General features: G+C 52.2%; 1 protein-coding gene across 5 annotated transcripts in view; it reads right to left on the bottom strand.

Moving 5' to 3' along the window:
* PLXNB2 (plexin B2) overlaps positions 1-24,008 on the bottom strand; it is a 106,360-nt gene that overhangs the window by 30,629 nt on the left and 51,723 nt on the right. For all 5 annotated transcript variants that reach the window (XM_038756036.1, XM_038756037.1, XM_038756040.1 and 2 more), the window contains 4 exons: positions 14,855-14,904; positions 1,438-2,605; positions 901-1,083; positions 649-777 (listed from right to left, as the gene is read on the bottom strand). In XM_038756036.1, coding sequence (XP_038611964.1) covers positions 649-777; positions 901-1,083; positions 1,438-2,605; positions 14,855-14,868 — 1,494 coding nt within the window. In that variant the 5' untranslated portion in view covers positions 14,869-14,904. The remainder of the gene's footprint in view (positions 1-648; positions 778-900; positions 1,084-1,437; positions 2,606-14,854; positions 14,905-24,008) is intronic.

Raw genomic sequence — 24,008 nt, 5'->3', positions numbered from 1 at the left:
AGGGGACAGACACAGTCGCTGGATCTCCGGGGGTCGGGGCATAGGGGGAACGGGTGGGTGCGTTCCAGCGAAGATGGCAGAGTCAGTCTGATCCCCCTCTTTGCCCCGTCCCCTCCCTCCTCCAATGCCCAGAACAGGGTTAGGGGGGCGGGAGGGGAATCAGGTTCAATTTATTTGATGAACGATCCCCAGTCCAAGAGCAGGCCTTTGGGCACGGTGCCCGTGGTGGCTGGGCCGGGGGCTCGGGAGCTCAGGATTTCAGGGAAGTCAGGACCGGGGCCAACCAGCACAGACACAGCAGGCTGGACCACGGGGGTGGCTGTGGACACCCTTAACCCCCTGTTCGCCTCCGGTCCGCCCCGACACAGGCGCGGGAACTGAGCCGGCACCGGGGTTGGGCCGGGGGAAAGCCGGCCAGGAATGGAGAGGCCAAGGAGGCCATGTCAGAGGGGCCGAGGGCAGCCAGGCGGCACAGAGCCTCTGAATGCGTCGCTGGGAAGGGGGCGAGATTTACCGGGGGACCGCCCCATCCAGGAAGGCGGTTGAGGTGGCAGGGCCCAGGGAGGAGGGAAACGTGCCAGGCGTCACCCCGCGAGCCAGGGACTGCGTGGGGAGCACCGGATCGGAAGGTCGAGCGGCCACGAGTACCTTGTCCTGCGTCATGGAGTAGATGCTCAGCCTGTCCGCCGACAGGAGGAGGTCACTCTTGATGTGCTTGTTCAGATCCACCGTGATGGTCCCGTACTCGGTGGCACCTCCGCCAGCTGCCAGGAACACCTGCGGATGGAGGATGGGAGGGCGATCGGTGGGGTCGGTGAGAGGCCGAGGAAGCCGAGTCTGGGATGGGGAGAGGGCGCGGGAAGGGGGAGCACGACGGGGAGGAGGGCCGAGCTCACTCACCTTGAGGATCTGGCCGTTGGACGTGCCCAGGAACGCCACGGTGTGCCCCTCCTCGGCTGCCACGGTGACGGCCGTCAGCTTCAAGCCCTCCTTCTGAAGCAGAGGCTCGCCCACCAGCCCATCCCGGCTGCCCAGCGGGTAGGGAAGGTGCTCGGAGCCGCAAGGGAAGCGCAGGCTGTCGCCCTGAGAGGGTGGGGGCAGGAAATGGGTCAGGCACGAGGTGGGCTCGGGCCAAGTGCCCCGCCACCCCTCTGCCGGATGACCGGAAGAGGCCAGGTGGCCCGCTGCCCCACGGCGATTCACCTACATCCCGAGGGGGTCTGAAGTCTGGGAACGGGGCCCCCCCGGGGCTTCCACCCCAGTCCGGGGGGCTCCTCGTCTGTTTCCTGGAAGTCCCATCAAAAACATTCCCAAGCCAACAAGGCCTGAAGTTGACCTCAGATCCTGGCACCCATCTCCCCAGCCTCACGGCGGATAGCCAATCTTGCACAGGATAACCAGTCTGACGGGCCCAGCCTGGCCCCCCACCCCACTCACCTGGCCATGCTTGCCGCACTGGGATTGTAACTGCTCCCCGTGGAAAGGCTTGTAGAAGATGTCTCGGCCTTCCTCCCGCAACCGGGTGTAGCACGTGTCCCGGTTGGCCTCCATCTTCTTATTGATCTGGTCCAGCGGGAAGGAGCAGAGAGCCGAGCGGAGGCCCCCGCCGCTCTGGCCGTCTCTGCTGTAGACGGCGTACAGCACCTGCCGGCTGGGCGCCGTGCCGCCACCCTCCTCCTCCTCCCCTCCCCGGGCCGGCCGTGCGGACGCCGGGCCCCCCGGGGTGGCGACCGAGGCCGCGAGGCAGACGCCGAAGGTCTCCCCGGCCCGGTGGCACTCCAGATCCATCTCGAAGTAGGAGTAGTACGACGGGTCGTGTTTGCACATGCGGGCGATGAGCGTCCGGTTCTTGGCCGGGTGCTTGTCCTGGTGGTTGAAGATGAAGAAGACGTAGGCGCCGTCCTCAAACACGGCCACGAACTGTTGCGTGTTGGGCACCAAGTAGCCCGTCTTGAAGGCCGTGTGGTCCGTGTAGGCCTCGAAGGGCTCCTTGCCATCCTGCCGGTCCAGCAGGCGCGTGCTGATGATGATGCCGTTGTCGTGGGGACCGTTGCCCTTGCCGACGAAGAGCACCCGGTCGCACGGGCACCGTGTCCCGGCCGGGGCCCGGGGCAAGTCCGTCACCAGCCCCACGGTGGCCACCCGCTCGTCGTTGCTGGCCACGAAGGACTTCTCGCCGCTGTCGTCTTCGTAGAAGAGCACCTCGGAGATGTTGTCTTTGCGGTGCAGGGTGCAGATGCCCTTGAACAGGCTCCCGCACACGACCAGCCGGGCCTTGGGCCTGTCCAGCAACAGCAGTTTGTTCACGTTGTCGGTGTCCGTGGCCTCCTGGCAGTAGTTGATATCGATCGGCGGGGTGCACTTCTTATTGTCTTTGGCCGGGCCCGTGACGTGCTCCTGGACCAGGTGCAGGTCGGCCGTGAGCTGGTACAGCCTGTTGACCGCCCCCAGGTAGACGGTGCCCGTGGCAGGGTCCGTCACCAGGTGGTTGAGCTCGGACGGGCTCGAGAAGGACTCGGACCGCCTGGGCTGGGCGGCGCCAGATGCCCAGAAGCAGCCGAGGATGGTCAGACCCCAGATCCAGGGAGCCATCGCTCGAGGGGGCCTGGAGGGAGAACGGAGAACGGGGTGGAGGGGCATTCCGCTTTGCCCTTGGAGGCCCGGACAGGTAGGGCCCCCCACCCCCCATTCTAGGGCCCAACCCCCTCATCCCACACCATCCTACCTCATGTTCTTCACCCTTCCCTCTCCCCACTCAATCGTATTTATTGAGCGCTTACTATGTGCAGAGCACTGTACTAAGCGCTTGGGAAGTACAAGTTGGCAACATATAGAGACAGTCCCTACCCAACAGTGGGCTCACAGTCTAAAAGGGGGAGACAGAGAACAAAACAAAGCATACTAACAAAATAAAATAAATAGAATAGATATGTACAAGTAAAATAAATAGAGTAATAAATATGTACAAACATATATACATATATACAGGTGGTGTGGGGAAGGGCACTCCCCATCGCCGGCAGCCCACCTGAAACTCCCTTTCCCCATCCTCCCTTCAAAGCCCTACTGAGAGCTCACCTCCTCCAGGAGGCCTTCCCAGACTGAGCCCCCTCCTTCCTCTCCCCTTCCTCATCCCCCCCGCCCTACCTCCTTCCCCTCCCCACAGCACCTGTATAGATGTTTGTACAGATTTATTACTCTATTTTATTGCACATATTTACTATTCTATTTATTTTATTTTGTTAATATGTGTTGTTTTGTTGTCTGTCTCCCCCGTCTAGACTGTGAGCCCGCTATTGGGTAGGGACCATCTCTATATGTTACCAACTTCTACTTCCCAAGCGCTTATTGAACTGTAAGCGTTCAATAAATAAGACTGAATGAATGAATGAATCCTCAGAATCTCTATACAATCCTCGCTGTGGGCAGGGAAGAGGTCTGTTTGTTGCTGTACTGTCCCCTCCCAAGCGCTTAGTCTGGTGCTTTGCACACAGCAAGTGCTCAATAAATAATAATAATGGTATTTGTTAAGTGCTTACTATGTGCAAAGCACTGTTCTAAGCGCTGAGGAGGTTACAAGGTGATCAGGTTGTCCCACCGGGGGCTCACCGGTTTAATCCCCATTTTCCAGATGAGGTAACTGAGGCCCAGAGAAGTGAAGTGACTTGCCCAAAGTCACACAGCTGACAGTTGGCGGAGTGGGGATTTGAACCCATGACATCTGACTTCAAAGCCCGGGCTCTTTCCACTGAGCCATGCTGCTTTTCAAATACAAATGAATGAATGAAACCACCGCCTCCAGGAAGTGTTCTTTTGGGGGGGGGTTTGTTGGGTTTTTTTTTTTTATGGCATTTGTTAAACGCTTACTATGTGCAAAGCACTGTTCTAAGCGCTGGGGGATACAAGGTGATCAGGTTGTCCCACATGGGGTTCACAGTCTTAATCCCCATTTTCCAGATGAGGGAACTGAGGCACAGAGAAGTTAAGTGACTTGCCCAAAGTCACACAGCTGACAAGTGGTGGAGCCGGGATTTGAACCCATGACCTCTGACTCCAAAGCCCATGCTCTTTCCACTGAGCCATGCTGTTCCCCGATTCACGCCCCCACCTCCATGAGAAGCAGCATGGCCTAGTGGAAAGAGCTCAGGCCTAGGAGTCATAGGACTAGGGTTCTAATCCCGACCCTGCCAATTCATTCATTCAATCGTATTTATTGAGCGCTTACTGCGTGCAGAGCACTGTACTAAGCGCTTGGGAAGTACAAGTCCTTGCTGGGTGATCTCAGGCAAGTCACTTCACTTCTCCGTGCCTCAGTTCTCCCGTTCTCACCCCTACTTAGACTGTGAACTCCATGTGGGGCAGGGTCTGTGTCAGACCTAATTTACTTGTACGTAACCCAGTGCTTAAAACAGAGTTTGACACATAGGAAGCGCTTAACGAATGCCATTAAAAAAAAATGGGAGCTGGAAATGCGTGTTTCTCAAGTACAATGCCCCTGGCTCAGTGGAAAGAGCACGGGCTTTGGAGTCAGAGGTCATGGGTTCAAATCCCAGCACTGCCAGTTGTCAGCTGAGTGACTCTGGGCAAGTCACTTAACTTCTCTGGGCCTCAGTTACCTCATCAGTGAAATGGGGATTAAGACTGTGAGTCCCATGTGGGACATCCTGGTCACCTGGTAACCTCCCCAGCGCTTAGAACAGTGCTTGCACATAGTAAGTGCTTAATAAATGCCATTTTTATTATTATTATACCCACATAGGGCACAGGTGGTGGAACTTGTAGACTGTGATCCCGTTGTTCGGCAGGGACCATCTCTATATGTTGCCGACTTGTACTTCCCAAGCGCTTAGTACAGTGCTCTGCACACAGTAAGCGCTCAATAAATGTGATTGAATGAATGAATGAATGAATGAGCCCCCTCCTTCCTCTCTGCCTTACCTCCCTCCCCTCCCCACAGCACCTGCATATATGTATATATGCTTGTACGTATTTATTACTCCATCTTATTTGTACATATTTATTCTATTTATTTTATTTTGTTAATATGTCTTGTTTTGTTGTCTGTCTCCCCCTTCTACACTGTGAGCCCGCTGCTGGGTAGGGACCGTCACTATATGTTGCCAACTTGTACTTCCGAAGAGCTTAGTACAGTGCTCTGCACACAGTAAGCGCTCAATAAATGCGATTGAATGAATGAATGAATGAATGAATGAATGAATGAACAGGGATTAGAATCCAGGCCTGAGCTCTTTCTATTAGGCCACGCTGCTACTGGTTCCCTTCCCTGCCCCCCTCCCCTGCCCCGGATGGCCTTGCTGCTCAAAATAGTTGTGGTTTTTACCACTGGGACAAGTCTTGGGCCATTTGGTGCGGAAGTGCTGATCATGGGGTCCAGGGGTGCCACCCACTGCCCCCAACAACCCAGTGGGCTGGCCCCTGTAGTCCTCTCCTCTTCCTGCTGCCCCCCTGCCACCCCACCCCCAGCTCTGCTCCCCGTCCCCCTCCTGTTTCTCAGTCAATCAGTAGTATTTATTGAACATTTACCGTGTGCAAGAGCACTGTACTTGATGCTTGGAAGAGTACAACATAATAAAAATGGTAGGTAGACCCGATCCCTGCCCTCGAGGAACTTTCAGTCAGATGGGGAAAGTGGCCGAGTGGACAGCTGGGAGAGGATCAAAGTGACTAAGGAGCTCCGTACTGAGCGCCCCCATCACGAGAAGCAGCATAGCTGAGTGGAAGGAGCAAAGGTGTGGGACTGGGTTTTAATTTCAGCTCCACCATTTGCCTGCTCTGAGGCTCTGGGCAAGTCACTTCACTTCTCTGTGCCTCAGTTACCTCATCTGTAAAATGAGGACTAAGGTTGAGAGCCCCATGTGGGACAGGGACTGTGTCCAACCTGATGATCTTGCATCTACCCTAGCGCTTAGTACAGTGCCTGGCACACAGTAAGCGCTTAACAAATACCACTGAAAAGAACAAACAAATAAAGATAAAGCCCAGGCAGGGCCGGCAACGTTGTGGGGTTTGGCCCAGCTGTCTCCCCGGATGACAGTGTTCCAGCAGCCAGCTGTTCTGCCTCCCTGAAGCAGAAGGAACCCACGGATCGGACCGAACAAGTGGTTGGAGGGATCTGGATTAGACTTGAAGAATGTCTTCCCAGCCGGGAGAGGGCAAGGCCACGGGGGCAGGTCACTGTGGAGAGTTTGCTGTTTCCTTCATCCTGCTCTGGAAATGGAAAAGTTCCACCAGGAGGCAGAGGGCTGGACTTAATGACTCCCTTTCAGTCGTTCATTTCACTGAAATCAGGCTCCGAGTAAAATTCCAAATGACCCCCCGAGCGGGGGGCGGGCGGGCTGCCATCATTCACCCCGGGGAGAGCGGACGCTCGTCCAGGGACGACGGGCCAGGGAGACCACGGCCCGGACTCCCTTCCTCCCTCCTGGGCCGCAGCTGCCTGGTGCTGCCCAGGGAAAAGCACTGGCCTTTTCCCTCCTGGTTGCCATGGCAACCAGCAGCCTCACCCCTCCTCCCTGGCCCAGCCGCGGAATGCTGCCCCCCTAAACCCCCCTGCCACGGGGGGAGGAGTGGCAGGGGTGTCCAGAGCCCCAGGGGTGGGGGGCCGTGGTCGGGTTGGGGACAGAGGCCCCGAGGATCCTCCCTTTCTTTCTCCCTCCCTCTCTTCCTTCCTCCTTCCCTCCCTCTCGAGGCTCCTCCGGCTCTTGGAAAACAAGCCTGTTACCTACGGGAACCCGGATTCTCACCCAGGCTGGAATGCTGCCGTCACTGCCAGCCAAACGACAAGACAAGTGCCCAGCCCCGCTTCGCTGAATCACAGAAAATACACACACACACGCACACCCACCCTCCAAGACAAACACACGCAAACAACAGTCAAAAACAGTCCCAGGGCCAATACACACAGTCACAGACACACAAAAGTCACACTGGCAAGCATTTATTTATATTAACGGCTGCCTCCTCCTCTAGACTGTAAGGAGGAGGGGCGATCTGCCCTGGCCCCTCTTGTTGCGATGCCTCAGAAACCCCCAGCTCTGAGGGGAGGAGTCTGCTGAGCAGATACTGGGTGCAGAGCACTGGGTGAAATATGTTGAGGGGGGCTGCCCTGCCAGACTGTAAGCTCCTCCAGGGCAGGGCTACCCCAAGCGCTTAGCACTGCGCAAGGAACGTGCTCAATAAATACTGTTCGTTGACTGATTCAGCAGAGGTAAAAAAAAAGACAGTCCTTACCCTCAAGAAGCTCCCTGTTGTGGTCAAATTGTAATAATGATAATGGTGGTATTTGTTAAGCACTTACTATGTACCAGTCAGTGCTTTGCACATAGTAAGCGCTTGATAAATGCCATCATTATTATTATAGTAAGCACCGGGGTTGGACAGAGTCCCTACCCAACATGGAGCTCACAGTCTTAATCCCTGTTTTACAGGGTGGAAAGAGCCCAGGCTTTGGAGTCAGAGGTCGTGGGCTCTAATTCCGGCTCCGCCACTTGTCTGCTGTGTGACCTTGGGCAAGTCACTTAACTTCTCTGGGCCTCAGTTCCCTCACCTGTAAAATGGGGATGAAGACTGTGAGCCCCACGTGGGATAAGCTGATTACCTTGTATCTACCTCAGCGCTTGGAACAGTGCTTGGCACATAGTAAGCACATCTGGCAGCAGTATTTTTCCGCGAAGGACGCAGTGTTTGCCGTCATTCCCGTACGTTTTCTCCTCCCGGGGGGGTGGGTGGGATGGGTGCACCCGCTGGGCCGGCACTCACTCGGCCCCGCTCGTGGCTGTGCTTTCCCCCCAACCTTACCTCCTTCCCTTCCCCACAGCACCTGTATATATGTTTGTACATATTTATTACTCTATTTATTTATCTATTTTGCATATTCATTCCTCTATTGATTTATTTTACTTGTACCTATCTATTCTATTTTATTTTGTTAGTATGTTTGGTTTTGTTCTCTGTCTCCCCCTTTTAGACTGCGAGCCCACTGTTGGGTAGGGACTGTCTCTATACGTTGCCAACTTGTACTTCCCAAGCGCTTAGTACAGTGCTCTGCATACAGTAAGCACTCAATAAATACAATTGATTGATTGACTGATGATTGATTATATATTTTTGTACATATTTATTACTCTATTTATTTTACATATTTATTACTCTATTGATTTATTTTACTTGTACCTATCTATTCTATTCTATTTTGTTACTATGTTTGGTTTTGTTCTGTGTCTCCCCCTTTAAGACTGTGAGCCCACTGTTGGGTAGGGACTGCCTCTATATGTTGCCAACTTGTACTTCCCAAGCGCTTAGTACAGTGCTCTGCACACAGCAAGTGCTCAATAAATATGATTGATTGATTAACAAATACCATCATTATTATTATTAGAGGAAGTAACTGAGGCACAGAGGACGTAAAGTGACTCGCCCAAGGTCACACAGCAGGCAAGAATAGAGTCCTTCCAACTCCTAGGCCCATGATCTATCCTCTAGGCCATGTTGCTTCTCTAGATAGAAGCAGCATAGGGCCTGGGACAGTTGTGGGTGCCAAAGGGGGTTGTGTGTGTGTCTGTGTGTGTGGACACACGTGCACAGTAGAAAGACAGGAATGCGCGTACATTTGTGTCTTCCTCATCAGACTGTCAGTCCCTGGAGCCAGGCTTCTCCTCCCCAGCCCCTTCCCTCAGCGTCTAGCCCCATTTTAATCGATCATATTTATTAAGTACTTACTGTGTGCCAGCAGCACTATACTAAGCACTTAGGAGAGCACAATATAACAGAGTTGTTAGAAACATTCCCTGTCCACAAGGAGCTTACAGTCTAGAGGGGGAGTTTAAACCCAGCCTTAGCCCTAACCCCTAGCCCTACCCTGGGGACCCAACCCTACCCCATTCTGCCACTTGTCTGCTGTGTGACCTTGGGCAAGTCACTTCACTTCCCTGTGCCTCAGTTACCTCATCTGGAAAATGGGGATGAAGACTGTGAGCCCCACGTGGGACAACCTGATGACCTTGTATTTACCCCAGCACTTAGAACAGTGCTCGGCACATAGTAAACGCTTAACAAATACTATCATTATTTTATTTTTTATTACCTCTAGCCCTCAGCACCTAGCCCTAGCCCGCTTCACCACACCCAGGGCTATCGGGGTCCCCGGAAATCTGCAGAGCGCAGAGGTTGGAGGACAGTGGAGATAATAATAATAATAATAATAATAATGGCATTTATTAAGCGTTTACTATGTGCAAAGCACTGTTCTAAGCGCTGGGGGGGATACAAGGTGATCAGGTTGTCCCACGTGGGGCTCACAGTCTTAATCCCCATTTTACAGATGAGGTAACTGAGGCCCAGAGAAGTGAAGTGACTTGCCCAAAGCCACACAGCTGACAAGTGGTGGAGTCGGGATTTGAACCCATGACCTCTGACTCCAAAGCCCATGCTCTTTCCACTGAGCCATGTTGAGAAGCAGCATGGCATAGTGGAAAGAGCATGGGCTTGGGAGTCAGAGGACGCGGGTTCTAATCCCAGCTCTGCCACCTGACTGCTATGTGGGCAAGCCACTTCACTTCTCTGTGCCTCAGTGACCTCCTCTGTAAAATGGGGATTAAGATGAGAAGCAGCATGGCTCAGTGGAAAGAGCCCGGGCTTTGGAGTCAGAGGTCATGGATTCAAATCCTGGCTTTGCCAATTGTCAGCTGTGTGACTTTGGGCGAGTCACTTTACTTCTCTGAGCCTCAGTTACCTCATCTGTAAAATGGGGGATTAAGACTGTGAGCCCCTCGTGGGACAACTTGATCACCTTGTAACTCCCCAGCGCTTAGAACAGTGCTTTGCACATAAATGCCATTATTATTATTATTATTATTATCATTAAGATTATGAGCCCCATGTGGGACAACCTGATTACCTTGTATCTATCCCAGTGCTTAGAACAGTGCTCAGTACATAACACTTAACAAATACCATTATTATTATTGTTATTATTATATTATTATTCATTCATTCAAACATATTTATTGAGCGCTTACTGTGTGCACAGCACTGTACTAAGCGCTTGGGAAGTACAAGTTGGCAACATATAGAGACAGTCCCTACCCAACAGCGGGCTCACAGTCTAGAAGATTATGAAAAGAGGCCCAGCGGAAGTTGAGCAAACCTTTCGGTGTCTAGATTCGGGGTCGGCCGGTCAAGCCAGACTCGAGCCTCACTCGCAGCTGCCCGGTCTCTAGCCGCCGGTCCGTGCAGAACCCCCTCAGCCCCCCGCCACGGGACCCTCAAATACCCTAACAAGGGCCTTCAAGGCCCTGCTGAGAGCTCACCTCCTCCAGGAGGCCTTCCCAGACTGAGCCCCTTCCTTCCTCTCCCCCTCGTCCCCCTCTCCATCCCCCCATCTTACCTCCTTCCCTTCCCCGCAGCACCTGTATATATGTATATATGTTTGTACATATTTATTACTCATTTATTTATTTTACTTGTACATATCTATTCTATTTATTTTATTTTGTTAGTATGTTTGGTTTTGTTCTCTGTCTCCCCCTTTTAGACTGTGAGCCCACTGTTGGGTAGGGACTGTCTCTATATGTTGCCAATTTGTACTTCCCAAGCGCTTAGTACAGTGCTGTGCACATAGTAAGCGCTCAATAAATACGATTGATGATGATGATGATAAGGAGCCTAGACTTTCTGGAGCCCCCAGGGCTGGGTTCAGCGGTGCCGTCCTGGCTGGTTTGTCCCTGCTTCCTGCTTTATCCTTGGCCTTCTTCCCGATTCCATCAACTGTAAATAGTTTCTATCTGACTCCCCGACTAGAATGTAAGCTACAAAAAGGCAGGGAGCATGTGTCTCGGGCTTCTCTTGTCTCTCTTGTCCAGGGCCTGGTAATCGGAAGGCACTCAATAACTTCCATTGATTACTGACCTCATCTGTAAAATGGGTATTTAAATTTACTCCCTTCTTCTTAGGCTGGAAGCCCCTTGTGGGATAGGGACTGTGTCCGACTTGATTAGCCTGTATCTACCCCTAGAAGCAGTGTGGCTCAGTGGAAAGAGCACGGGCTTGGGAGCCAGAGGTCATGGGTTCGAATCCCAGCTCCGCCACTTGTCAGCTGTATGACCTCGGGCAAGCCACTTAACTTCTCTGGGCCTCAGTAACCTCATCTGTAAAATGGGGATTAAGATGGTGAGCCCCACGTGGGACAACCTGATCCCCTTGTATCCCCCTGCAGTGCTTAGAACAGTGCTTTGCATATAGTAAGTGCTTAACAAATGACATTATTATTATTATTATTCTTACCCCACAGCTTCATACAGTGCTTGGCTCATAGTGGCTTAGTGGACAGAGCACAGACCTGACAGTCAGAAGGTCATGGGTTCTAATCCCGGCTCCACCACTTGTCTGCTGTGTGACCTTAGGCAAGTCACTTCACTTCTCTGGGCCTCAGTTATCTCATCTGTAAGACGGGCATTGAGACTGTGAGCCCCATGTGGGACAGGGACTGTGTCCAACCCAATTTATTTGCATCCACCCCAGCGCTAAACGCTTAACAGATACCGTAATTATTAACAAGTACCATTTTTTTAAAAATGATTGATTGATCGATCCATCGGGCAATCAGTTATCTTAGATTCTTCCACTCTGGCCACCAGCAACATCAGCCACTTGCAGGCTGAGTGACCCTGGGCAGGTCACTTAACTACTCTGGGCCTCAAGTTTCCTCATCTGTAAAATGGGGATTCAATACCCGCTCTCCTCCAATTTAGACTGGGATCCCCATGTGGGACAGGGCGTGTGTCTAGCCTAACTACTTTGTACCTACTCTAATAATAATAATGATGGCATTTATTAAGCACTTACTATGTGCAAAACACTGTTCTAAGCGCTGGGGAGGTTACAAGGTGATCAGGTTGTCCCATGGGGTGGGGGGGCTCACAGTCTTAATCCCCATTTTACAGATGAAGGAACTGAGGCCCAGAGAAGTTAAGTGACTTGCCCAAAAGTCACACAGCTGACAATTGGCGGAGCTGGGATTTGAACCCATGACCTCTGACTCCAAAGCCTGTGCTCTTTTCCACTGAGCCACAGTGCTCATTACAGGTTTCACGCTAATACCACTCAAGACTGTGGTATTTGTTATGCACTTACTATGTGCCAACCACTGTCATAAGCACGGGAGTAAATAGAAGTTCATGGGAGGATACACAATTCCTGTCCTAGATGGGCTCAGAGTCAGCAGTGTCTCTGTCCGCCTCTCTCTCCTTCCCTCCTTGCTTTCCCCCCAATTGTTTATAGATGAGAACACTGAGGCCCAGAGAGGTTAAGTGACTTGTCCAAGGCCACACAGAAGTCCTCTGTGGCAGAACTGGGACTCAAATTTGAGTTCCTTCCACTAGGCCCCACTGCCTGGGATGGGCTGATTGACTCCCTCCGAAGGGGCGGTCCTGACCATTCGAGGATTCTGGGAACCACCCCCCCGCCCTCGCCCACCGCCCCCCCGGCGTTTGCCAAGATGTTTCCAGGATGAAGGATCCGGCCGGCGGCCCACAGCGTTTCCAGGAAAGTGGTTTCACGGTTTCCTGTTTTGGAAAGGTTTCATCGGAAACCCCTTGGAGGGTGAACAGAGCAGGGGCTTTCCTTGGGCAAAGTTACGGCAAGGCAGAGCTCTTGAGGGGTCAGACCCCTCCTCCGGCCCCAACCAGGTCACTTCCTGGTCCACCTGGCCACTGATCCGGCTCAGCTGGCCCCTCCTCTCTCCTGCTGCCCCTTTGTCTAGCAAAGCCCCTCAGCTCCAGCCACCTCCTGGATACTCTCCCATCCTCCCTGCCCCCCTGCATAAACCAGGGACCAACCTACCGGCATGTTCACATCAAACGGGAACTCTGACCCTCGGCTTCCTGACTCCCCACCCACCGGCTCCCTCTCCGCTCCCTTCCCCAACTCCATCCCATCTCGTGCTCTTCGCTCCTCCCAAGCAAACCTCCTCACTGAGCCAAGCTCAGGGCCTCTGCCCCAGGTGGGCTGATAATCTAGTCGGGGAGACAGAGAGGCCCAGAGAGAACACAATCAGAATGAGTTCGCCGCCGAAACAGGGCTGCGTTCTCGAAGAACCGCACACTACGGGTTGCAGTGCCAACACTGGGTCAGACGTCGCGCCCCAGATTCTTCTGCCTGGGCCTGGTGCCATCTGCCGAGACTCCCCCTTCCCCCCATCCCACAACAGTGCTCTCCCTGAAAATGTCCAATGGAAACACGCACTACGGCAGAACTGAAAGTTCTTCCAGGAAGGAAAAGAGGTGGCTGGTTAGAATAATAATTACGGAAGGCCGCACTCTGTGAAAAGCATTGTGCTGACCACTAGGATAATAATAATGATGGTATTTGTTAAGAAATAAAATAATCGGGTGGGACACAATCCCTGTACCAGACGGGGTTCATTCATTCATTCAATTGTATTTATTGAGTGCTTACTGTGTGCAGAGCGCTGTACTAAGCGCTTGGGAAGTACAAGTTGGCAACATATAGAGATGGTCCCTACCCAACAACAGGGTTCATAATCTAAGAGCAAGGAAGAGTGACTAGATGAGGAAACGGAGGGTCAGAGAGGTTAAGTGATATGCCTAAGGTCACACAGCAAGCCAGTGGCAGAGCTGGAGCTATTGCTGACTCCCACTCTCTTTCCACTAGACCACACTGCCTCATATTGGCAGCAGCTTATTTCAAGGATGGAGGTGATGGTGGGGACGGGGTGGTGTCCTGGAGGGCAGTGGGGGGCTCTTGGGGCTGGCCAGTGGGACCTGGAGGACAGCGGGTGGTTCTTCTCAGACGAAGGCCTCACCCCTCTACTACTTCTCTTCCCTTCTGCAGCAACTATGTGCTTGTGTCTCTACCCCTTAAGTATCAAACAACCAATCAGTCAATCGTATTTATTGAGCACTTGCCGTGTGCAGAGCACACAGCTGGGGAACGCCCAATAAAACGGAGTTGGCAGACATATTCCCGGCTTATAATTTAGAGGGCATCCCACCCCCCAGCCCCAAACCATTTACATAAAAATCCTTCTAGTCTCCCAACCCCCATATCTGGAATTCATCTCAATGTCTGTCTCTCCCCGCAGACTGTAAGCTCCTTGCGGGCAAAAACATGTCTACCAGTTCTACTGTACTCTCCCAAGCGCTTAGAACAGTGCTCTGCCCACAGTGAGCACTTAGTAAATATCACTGATTGATTGACTGGGGGATCTCGGCCGAGGACAATGGATGCTGCTCCCACCCAGCTCTGACCTAGTTCTCCTCCTGCTCTGATGCCCACCCAGAGTCCCATGATGATCCCCGACTGCTTGCCAGCCAGCGCCAATGGCCAACTGACCCTTTGGTGTTCTTCCAGATGTGGGGCCCCTAAAGGGCCTGGTCCCTCCCAGGTCATCCAGTCCATGGCCCTGGCTCTGAGCAGGGCCACCATTAAAAACTCTCCCCTCCCCGGGAGCCATCCCACTCTCAGGTGAGCACACGGTGGAATGTGGATAACCGGAGCCCTCAGCTAATCCAGAGTCCTCCTGTTTATCACCTGCCCCGGGAGGTCTCCCTAAGGAGCTCCCAGAAGGTGGACTGGGCAGATAATACCTCAGTCCCAGTTTGTATTCCCCCAGGATAGCAGGGAGGGAAATAAAATCCAAGAACTAGACATGCCGAGGGCCTGGGTCTGTCCCACAGCCCAATCTCGCCAACCTAGCCCGGCCCCCACCAACGGAGACCTGCCTCTGCCTCTCGTTCCAAATCTGCCACTTCCTCAGGGGCAACCCCATCCCCATCCGCCATGGGTCCCCACCCGGGCCACGGGGAGTGGTACTTACGGCCTCTGGGCCATCGGTCCCCGGAGCCCGGGCTCAGCTCTGCGGCTTGTCTGCAAGGAGAACAGGAAACAGATGTGAACCCTGTGACTGGGTTGGGGGTCTCCCTAGGATGCTCCACAGACAAACCCCAGGATGAGGGTTGCCAGTGGTACACACCCAGGCTACCCACACCCCCAACGATTAAGTCCTGCCACCACTGCCAATAGTGCCAGTAATATTAATAATTGTGGAATTTGCTAAGCGCTTACCATGTGCCAGGCACTGTACTAAATCCTGGGGTGGACACAAGCAAATCGGGTTGTATACAGCCCCTGTCCCACGTGGGGCTCACAGTCTTAATCCCCATTCTAAAGATGAGGTAACCAGGGCCCGGAGACGTGATGTGACCTGCCCAAGGCCACAAAGCAGACAAGTGGCAGAGCCAGGATTAGAACTCACGACTTTCCTACTCCTATGTCCATGCTCTAACCACTATGCCATGCTCTAGGCACCTCTGTCCCCACAGCAGCTCCTCAGCCACTCAGAGGAGTCACCCGAATGAGGCTGCCCTGGCCTATTAGTCCCTCCTAGTTGGCCCCGGCCCTCTCCAGCTGGCCCACCCCCTCCCCCCATCCAGGCCTCCATTGGCAGCATTCCCAGGAGCCAAGCTCCACCCCTAAATGTGGGGATGGCGCGAAGGCTGGTCCATGCACCCCCGAAAGCTGCCAGCTCAGACCCCGGGTCCCCTGTGGATCAACAGGTGGCGGGGCTGGCGCCTGGCTTCCTTCCACTTGGCATTAAACCCAGGCCCAAGAGGCTTTTGGCTGCTGCCAACCCCGGGGACCCCAGAGTCAGCTGGGGGCTCTCAACCTCCGGAACCATAGCCTCTCTGGGAGACTTCCAGACTGACCCCCCCTGCTCGGTCTCGCTGGCCCCTTGGCCACCCAGGGGGCTCAGGATGGGTCTAGGCATCTAGTTCACTTGTGCTATTATCAATCAACGGTATACATTGAGTACTCATGTGCAGACTAATAATAATAATAATATTTGTTAAGTGCTTACTATGTGCCAAGCACTGTTCTAAGCTCTGGGAGAGATACAAGGTGATCAGGTTGTCCCACGTGGGGCTTACAGTCTTAATCCCCATTTTACAGATGAGGTAACTGAGACACAGAGAAGTGAAGTGACTTGCCCAAAGCCACACAGCCGACAAGTGGCAGAACCAGGATTAGAACCCACGACCTCTGACTCCCAAGCTCGGGCTCTTCCCACTGAGCCACGCTGCTCCGCCGCTAGTCAGCTGTGTGACTTTGGCAAGTCGCCTAACTTCTCTGCGCCTCAGTTACCTCATCTGTAAAATGGGGATTAAGACTGTGAGCCCCATGTGGGACAACCTGATCACCTTGTAACCCCCCAGTGCTTAGAACAGTGCTTTGCATATCGTAAGCGCTTAAAAAATACCATCATTATTATTAAGCACTTGTACTAAGCACTAAGTACAATATAATAGAGTTGGTAGACACGTTCCCTGCCCACAGTGAGTTTATAGTCTAGAGGGAGGAACTCTCAACATCCAGTTCCTTCTGCTCAACTCTATCAATTGATGATTATTTATTGAGTGCTTACTGTGTACGGGCACTGTACTAAGTGCTTGAATCCCGATCACCGTTTCCACATCAGGCATATATTATCATCTTGCCAGCAGGAATCTCTTTTTCATTCATTCAGTCGTATTTATTGAGTGCTTAATGTGTGCAGAGCCTGTACTAAGCGCTTGGAAAATACAATTTGGTGGCAGATAGAGACAATCACTACCCAACAATGGCTTTTTCTATTTGTACCTGCGCCCAAAGCGTGCAACACAGTGCTCTGCACTGAAGAAGGCACCCAGCTCAGTGCACAGCCAACAGGGACACAAGCATAGCACTCTGCACATGAGAAGCAGTGTAGCCCAGTAATAATAATAATGGTATTTGTTAAGCGCTTACTATGTGCAAAGCGCTGTTCTAAGCGCTGGGGAGGTTACAAGGTGATCAGGTTGTCCCACAGGGGGCTCACAGTTTTAATGCCCATTTTACAGATGAGGTAACTGAGGCCCAGAGAAGTTAAGTGACTTGCCCAGAGTCACACAGCTGACAAGTGGCAGAGCTGGGATTTGAACCCCTGACCTCTGACTCCAAAGCCTGGGTTCTTTCCACTGAGCCACACTTCTTCTCTAGTAGGTAGAGTACGGGCCTGGAAATCAAAAGGATCTGGATTCTAATGCCAGTTCTACCACTTGTCTGCTGTAACAGTTCTCTGTGCCTCAGTTAACCTCATCTGTAAAATGGGGATTAAGACTGTGAGCCCTCTGTGGGACAGGGACTGTGTCCAACCTGATTATCTTGTATCTACCCCAGCAACTTAGTACGGTGCCTGGCTTATAGCGAGCGGTTAATAAATACCATAATTATTATTACTATTACTAAGGGATGTCAGGCACATGCTAATAAGCCTCACTTTCCTGATCTGTGCAACAGGAAGACGCTCTTACAGCCCTCACTACTCTGTGGCATAGCTGGGAAAGAGCTGATGGGAAAGTGCTTCAGTGTCAGAGAGTCAAGGCCTCTGGCGGAATCCGCCTCGGCCCTCCAGCCCGGCCTCTGTTCCAGGAAGTCTCAGGAAAAGCCCCTGCCCCTGCTCCCACTCCTGAGCCCGAGGCGGCCGCGTGGCCTGCGCTATCGGCCCCAGCCGGACCCCCTGCGGGCCACGCTGCCCGGGCCGGATTTCCTGTGCTGAGCAGGCCGAATGCCGGGGGCCTTCCCTGCAGCCCAGCCCCACCCCCTGGGACTTGGCCAAAAAGAGCTTCGGCTGGCAGGAGCCAGGCCTGGGACGGACGGCTGGACGTGGATGGACGGGGTGGACACTGGATCCCGGCCTGGAGACAGATGGCACTGACTGGGGGGATACTGGCCAGGACTTCTTCCCTGTACCCACCTGGCCCCCACGCCCAGGGTAGAGAGACAGAGAGAGAGAGAGAGAGAGAGAGAGAGTGAGTGTGTCTGTCTGTCTGTCCCCGGTCTCCCTCAGTGGGCTGAAAGCCCCCTAAAAGCAGGGAATGGGTCTCCTCCTCCCTCAGTCTCCAACATCCTGGGACAGTCTTCTAGACTGTGAGCCCACTGTTGGGTAGGGACTATCTCTATATGTTGCCAACCTGTACTTCCCAAGCGCTCTGCACACAGTAAGCACTCAATAAATACGATTGATTGATTGATTGACAGAGTGAGTGTGTTTGTGGGTGTCTGGTCTCCCCCAACAATGGGCTGACACCCCCTGAGGGCAGGGACCATCTCTCCTCTTCCCAGCAGCCCAGGAGAGGGCCTCACCCGAAGGCCAGCCAACTTCTGGGCATTAGGAAGGGGGAGAAAACGATGCCAGGCCTGAGGCCCAGCCCTTGTCCTGTCCCCCGAGGTTGAGCCCTGGTCCTGTCCCCTGATAAATCCTGGATCACCCTCCTTGAGGACACTGGGACTGAGGTCCAGTCCTGGCCCTGTGCCCGGATAAACCCTGGTCCACCCACTCCGGTCTCGGGAAGGACGAGGCGGAGCAGAGGAACCAGAGGATCAAGGGGACGGCACAGCTTCCGGGCAAAGGGCCATGGAAGGAGTTCGGACCACACGCTGAGGAGGGCAGGACTGTCCGAGAAGAGACCAGCACGGTACTGTACTGGACACCTGATATGTACACAGCCTGTGTCCGGTACTCAGGAAACCTGTGTTCTAGTCTTGGTTTCACCACCTGCCCACTGGGTGACACTGGGCAAGTAGCTTAACCTCTCTGTGCCTCAGTCTGGCTTGTGCCCCATTCACTACCCAAAATTTCTCTCTCTTAAGGTCACCAATTCATTCATTCATTCATTCAATCGTATTTATTGAGCGCTTACTTTGTGCAAAGCACTGTACTAAGTGCTTGGGAAGTCCAAGTTGGCTACATATTGAGACGGTCCCTACCCAACAGTGGGCTCACAGTCTAGAAAGGGGAGACAGAGAACAAAACAAAACATATTAACAAAATAAAATAAACAGAATAAATAAATAAATAGAGTAATAACTACGTACAAACATATATACATATATACAGGTGCTGTGGGGAGGGGAAGGAGGTAAGGCAGGGAGGATGGAAAGGGGGAGGAGGGGAAGAGGAAGGAGGGGGCTCGGTCTGGGAAGGCCTCCTGGAGGAGGTGAGCTCTCAGTAGGGTTTTGAAGGGAAACTCATTCATTCAGTCATATTTAGAGACGCATTCAGTCATATTTCAGTCAAGAAGCAGTGTGGCTCAGTGGAAAGAGCCCGGGCTTTGGAGTCAGAGGTAATGGGTTCAAATCCCGACTCCACCAATTGCCAGCTGTGTGACTTTGGGCAAGTCACTTAACTTCTCTGTGCCTCAGTGACCTCATCTGTAAAATGGGGATTAAGACTGGGAGCCCCCCGTAGGACAACCTGATCACCTTGTAACCTCCCCAGCATTTAGAACAGTGCTTGGCACATAGTAAACGCTTAATAAATGCCATCATTATTTATTATTATTATGGGTTCAAATCCCAACTCCGCCAATTGCCAGCTGTGTGACTTTGGGCAAGCCACTTCACTTCTCTGTGCCAATCACCTCCTTCTTGCCAAATCCAATGGCCTCTACAGCATGGCTCAGTGGAAAGTGTACGGGCTTTGGAGTCAGGGGTCATGGGTTCAAATCCCAGCCCCGCCACTTGTCAGCTGTGTGACTTTGGGCAAGTCATTTCACTTCTCTGGGCCTCAGTTACCTCATCTGTAAAATGGGGATTAAGATTGTGAGCCCCCCGTGGGACAACCTGATCACCTTGTAACCTCCCAGCGCTTAGAACAGTGCTCTGCACATAGTAAGCACTTAATAAATGCTATCATTATTATTATTATTATCCTAATTGTCCTTGACCTCTCTGTTGCCTTCAACACTATGGACCACCCCCATCTCCTGGAAACAATATCTAAACTTGGCTTCACTGACACTATCCTCTCCTGGTTCTCCTCCTATCTCTCTGGTCAACCTCAGCTCCTCCACTGCCTCCCACTCCCTAATCAATCAATCAATCAATCATATTTATTGAGCGCTTACTGTGTGCAGAGCACTGTACTAAGCGCTTGGGAAGTACAAGTTGGCAACATATAGAGACAGTCCCTACCCAACAGTGGGCTCACAGTCTAAAAGGGGGAGACAGACAACAAAATCAACCATACTAACAAAAGCGGAACAAAACAAAACAAAAGCATACTAACAGAAGCAGTGTGGCTTAGTGGAAAGAGCCCAGGCTTGGGAGTCAGAGGTCATGGGTTCTAATCCCGGCTCCTCCATTTGTCAGCTGCGAGACTTGGGGCAAATCACTTCACTTCTCTGTGCCTCATCTGAGTCTTTATATTTATTTATTTAGGTGGGAGCCCCTCAAGACTCAGTTCTGGATCCCCTTCTAATTCTCCATCTATACCTACTCCCTTGGAAAACTCCTTTTCTCCCATGACTTCAACTACCGTACCATCTGTCTGATGTGTGACCTTGGGCAAGTCACTTCTCTGTGTTTTAGTTGCTTCAGAGAAGCAGCGTGGCTCAGTGGAAAGAGCCTGGGCTTCGGAATCAGAGGTCATGGGTACAAATCCCGGCTCCGCCAACTGTCAGCTGTGTGACTTTGGGCAAGACACTTAACTTCTCTGTGCCTCAGTTACTTCATCTGTAAAATGGGGATTAGTGCTTTGCACATAGTAAGTGCTTAATAAATAACATTAAAAAAAAAAACAAAAAAAAAACTGTGAGCCCTCCAGGGACAACCTGATCACCTTGTAACCTTCCCAGTGCTTAGAACAGTGCTTTGCACATAGTAAGCGCTTAACAAATACCATCATTAGTATTATTATTACTATTATTAATCTGTAAAACGGGGATTAAAACTGTGAGCCCTACGTGGGACAGGGATTGTGTCCGACTCAGTTTGCTTGTATCTACCCCAGCACTTACTACAGTGCCTGACACATAGTAAGTGCTTAACAAATACCATCATTATTATTAATACCATCATTATTATTATTATCTCTGCACAAATTGACCTACCCAGACTGATCTAAGTGCTTAGTAGCGTGCTCTGCACACAGTAAGCACTCAATAAATAATAATAATAATGATGGTATTTGTTAAGTGCTCACTATGTGCAAAACACTGTTCTAAGCGCTGGGGAGGTTACAAGGTGATCAGTTTGCCCCACGTGGGGCTCTTGATCCTTTTCCTTCTCTGCAGTATCACATTTCCTCCTCCTATTAGGATATTTCTATTTGGCTATCCCACCAGCATCTCAAACATGTCCAAATCAGAACTCCTCATATTCCCAAGCAAACCCTGTCCTCCCTATGATTTTTCCCATGGCTGTAGACAACGCCACTGTCCTTGTCTCACAAGACTGCAACCTTGGCATTACCCTCAACATCTCTCTCATTCAACCCACACAGACAATCTGTCACCAAATCCTATCACAACATCTCTAGGATCTGCCTTTTCTTCTCCACACAAACCACTACCACACTGATCCAAGCTCTTATCATACACCCTGCAGGCAGTAAGCTTCTTGTCGGCAGAGACAGCATATTTTAACTCTATTATATTGTACTTTCCCACATGCTTAGCATGGTGTTCTGCAAACTGTAAGGACTCAATAAATACCATTGATTGACTGAGATATTTATAGGTTGGTTACACCCTGACATCTCCAACAGTCCCCTCCCTGCCTCAGGTCATTGCCCTCTCTCTGATGCCCGGATCATTTCCCTAAAAATAAAAAAGGTTAATTTCCATCTCCCCACTCCTCAAGAACCTACAAGTTGCCCGTCCACTTCCAAGGCAAATAGAAACTCCTTATCATTGTGCTTTAAATCACTGGATTAGCTCTTCCCCTCCAATCTCACCTCACTGATTTCTTACTACAACTCAACCCACACACTCTGTTCTCTGAACGCTACTCTCCTCCTCACTACTTCGATCTCGCCTCTTTAGCCACGGACACCTAACCCACATCCTGCCTCGGGCCCGTAACTCCCTCCCTCCTCATATCGGGCAGAAACACCACGTCTTAGTGGATAAAGGGTGGGCCTGAGAGTCAGAAGGACCTGGGTTCTAAACCCGGCTCCGCCACATGTCTGCTGTGTGACTTTGGGCAAGTCACAACTTCTCTGTGCCTCAGTTACCTCATCTATAAACTAGGGATTAAAACCCCCGTGTGGGACAGGGACTGTATCCAACCTGATTAACTTGTATCGACTCCAGTGCTTAGAACAGTGCTTGGCACATAGTACCACGATTATTAATTATTTTTATTATTGTTACCTGACAGTCCACCACTCTCCCCACCTTCAAAACCCTCCTAAAGTCCCGCCTCCCACAAGAGGCCTTCCCAACTAGGCCCTCATTTCCCCCACTATTCCTCCCTTCTACAATGCCTATGCACTTGAATCTGTTCCCCTAATAAGGTTGATATTCCCCCAGTTCAAGAGCACTTAAACAGCCCGGGCTTGGGAGTCCGAGGTTGTGGGTTCTAATCCCAGCTCTGCCACTTGTCAGCTGACTTGGGGCACGTCACTTAACTTCTCTGTGCCTCAGTTCCCTCACCTGTAAAATGGGGATTAAGACTGAGCCCTATGGGGGACAACCTGATTACCTTGTATCTACCCCAGCGCTTAGAACAGTGCTGGGTACGTAGTAAGCACTTAACAAATGCCATCATCATCATTATTATTATTATTATTACATATCCTTGTACTCTCCCATTCCCCCGTCAGTAATTTGTGTTAATGTCCATCTCCCCTTCTAGACTGTGAGCATCCTGTGGGCAGGGATCTTGTCTTCCAACTTTAATGTATTTTTCTCTCCCCAGTGCCTAGTCCAGTGCTCTGCACACAACAGGAACTCAATAAGTACCACTGATTGAGGATACAATCTCTGTTCTCCCTCCCCCTTAGACTGTGGTCCCGGAGCAGCAGGACAAGGACCGTGTCGGATCTGACTGTCATTAGAGCCTGAAGCCGGCACCAGTCAACCAAAATACTACTCACTCCCCATTATCCCAGGCCAGGCAGCCCCCTTTGCGGATTATCCAGGCCCCTCTGCCGCTGCTTATCCAGCAGACCCCGCTCCCAAAGACACAGTGGAGAAAGAGGGAGAAACTCAACCCACTCAGCTTGCTTCTGTTCAGCCACTCAGGTGGGGCCCACACGGAAGCAGTTTGGGAAAACAGGAGCGGATTCTGATTCTCCGCTTCGTCGCACCAGCCCGCTGACCCTCCCCAGCCCGCAGGGAGAGGACCAAGCTGAAACTGTGGGTTTCGGGAGGCCTGCCTTCCTGTGGAAAACCGGTCCCTGCTCTGAGGGCCTGACTGGTGTGGGTTTGTTGTGGTGGCCAGGGGAGAGAAAGATGGAGAAGAAGAGAGAGAAAGAGGGGGAGAAACAAAGAAGAAGGGAGAGGGAGAGGGAATGAGTGGGAGGGAGAGGGTGAGGAAGATGAAGGGAGAGAGAGAGAAACAGAGAGGGGGAGAGAGGGAGAGAGAGAAGGAGAACACCAACACCTTTGTTTCCTTGGTTGGTCCTGGCTGGTAGGAACCACAGGAGGGGAGAGAAACCTCCCAGAGCCAAAACAATACCTTAATACCTTCAACATGAGTCACGCGGGCCTGACAGAACCCATGGCACCTCACGGCCCAGAGAAAAGCCGTGTGGGAGTGGGGAAGCTGGATTATCCACCTTGGCTCCGCCTGGGTCCAGGCCAAGGTTGCGCCTGTGAGACCCGGATGAGGGGAGAGGAGGAGGGCCATGGGTGTGGCTGGAGGAGCGGACAGGGAGAGGGCCAGGAATGAGCGGGGAAGCAGGAGCCGCGGCTGAGAGTGGAGAAAAACCAGGCTCCCGTCTGCTGGGCCCCAGCAGGCCGTGCACTTCCTAAAAACAATACCTCGGTCCCGGGGTCAGTGCAGGGAGAAGAATCAGAAGAGACAACAGTAGGATGGAGCTAAGTCAGACACAAGGAAAGACTGAGCCCATGAGATTAGGGCATCTCCTCCCCCGGGGACCAGAGCAGGTCAGGGCCAAGGTGGACGGGTGGCTTCCGCAGAAGTGGCATGGTGGGCACAGCAGGGGG

Source organism: Tachyglossus aculeatus, chromosome 14, assembly GCF_015852505.1.
Source record: "Tachyglossus aculeatus isolate mTacAcu1 chromosome 14, mTacAcu1.pri, whole genome shotgun sequence".
NCBI lineage: Eukaryota > Metazoa > Chordata > Mammalia > Monotremata > Tachyglossidae > Tachyglossus > Tachyglossus aculeatus.
This window is presented reverse-complemented; position numbering and strand designations above follow the sequence as displayed.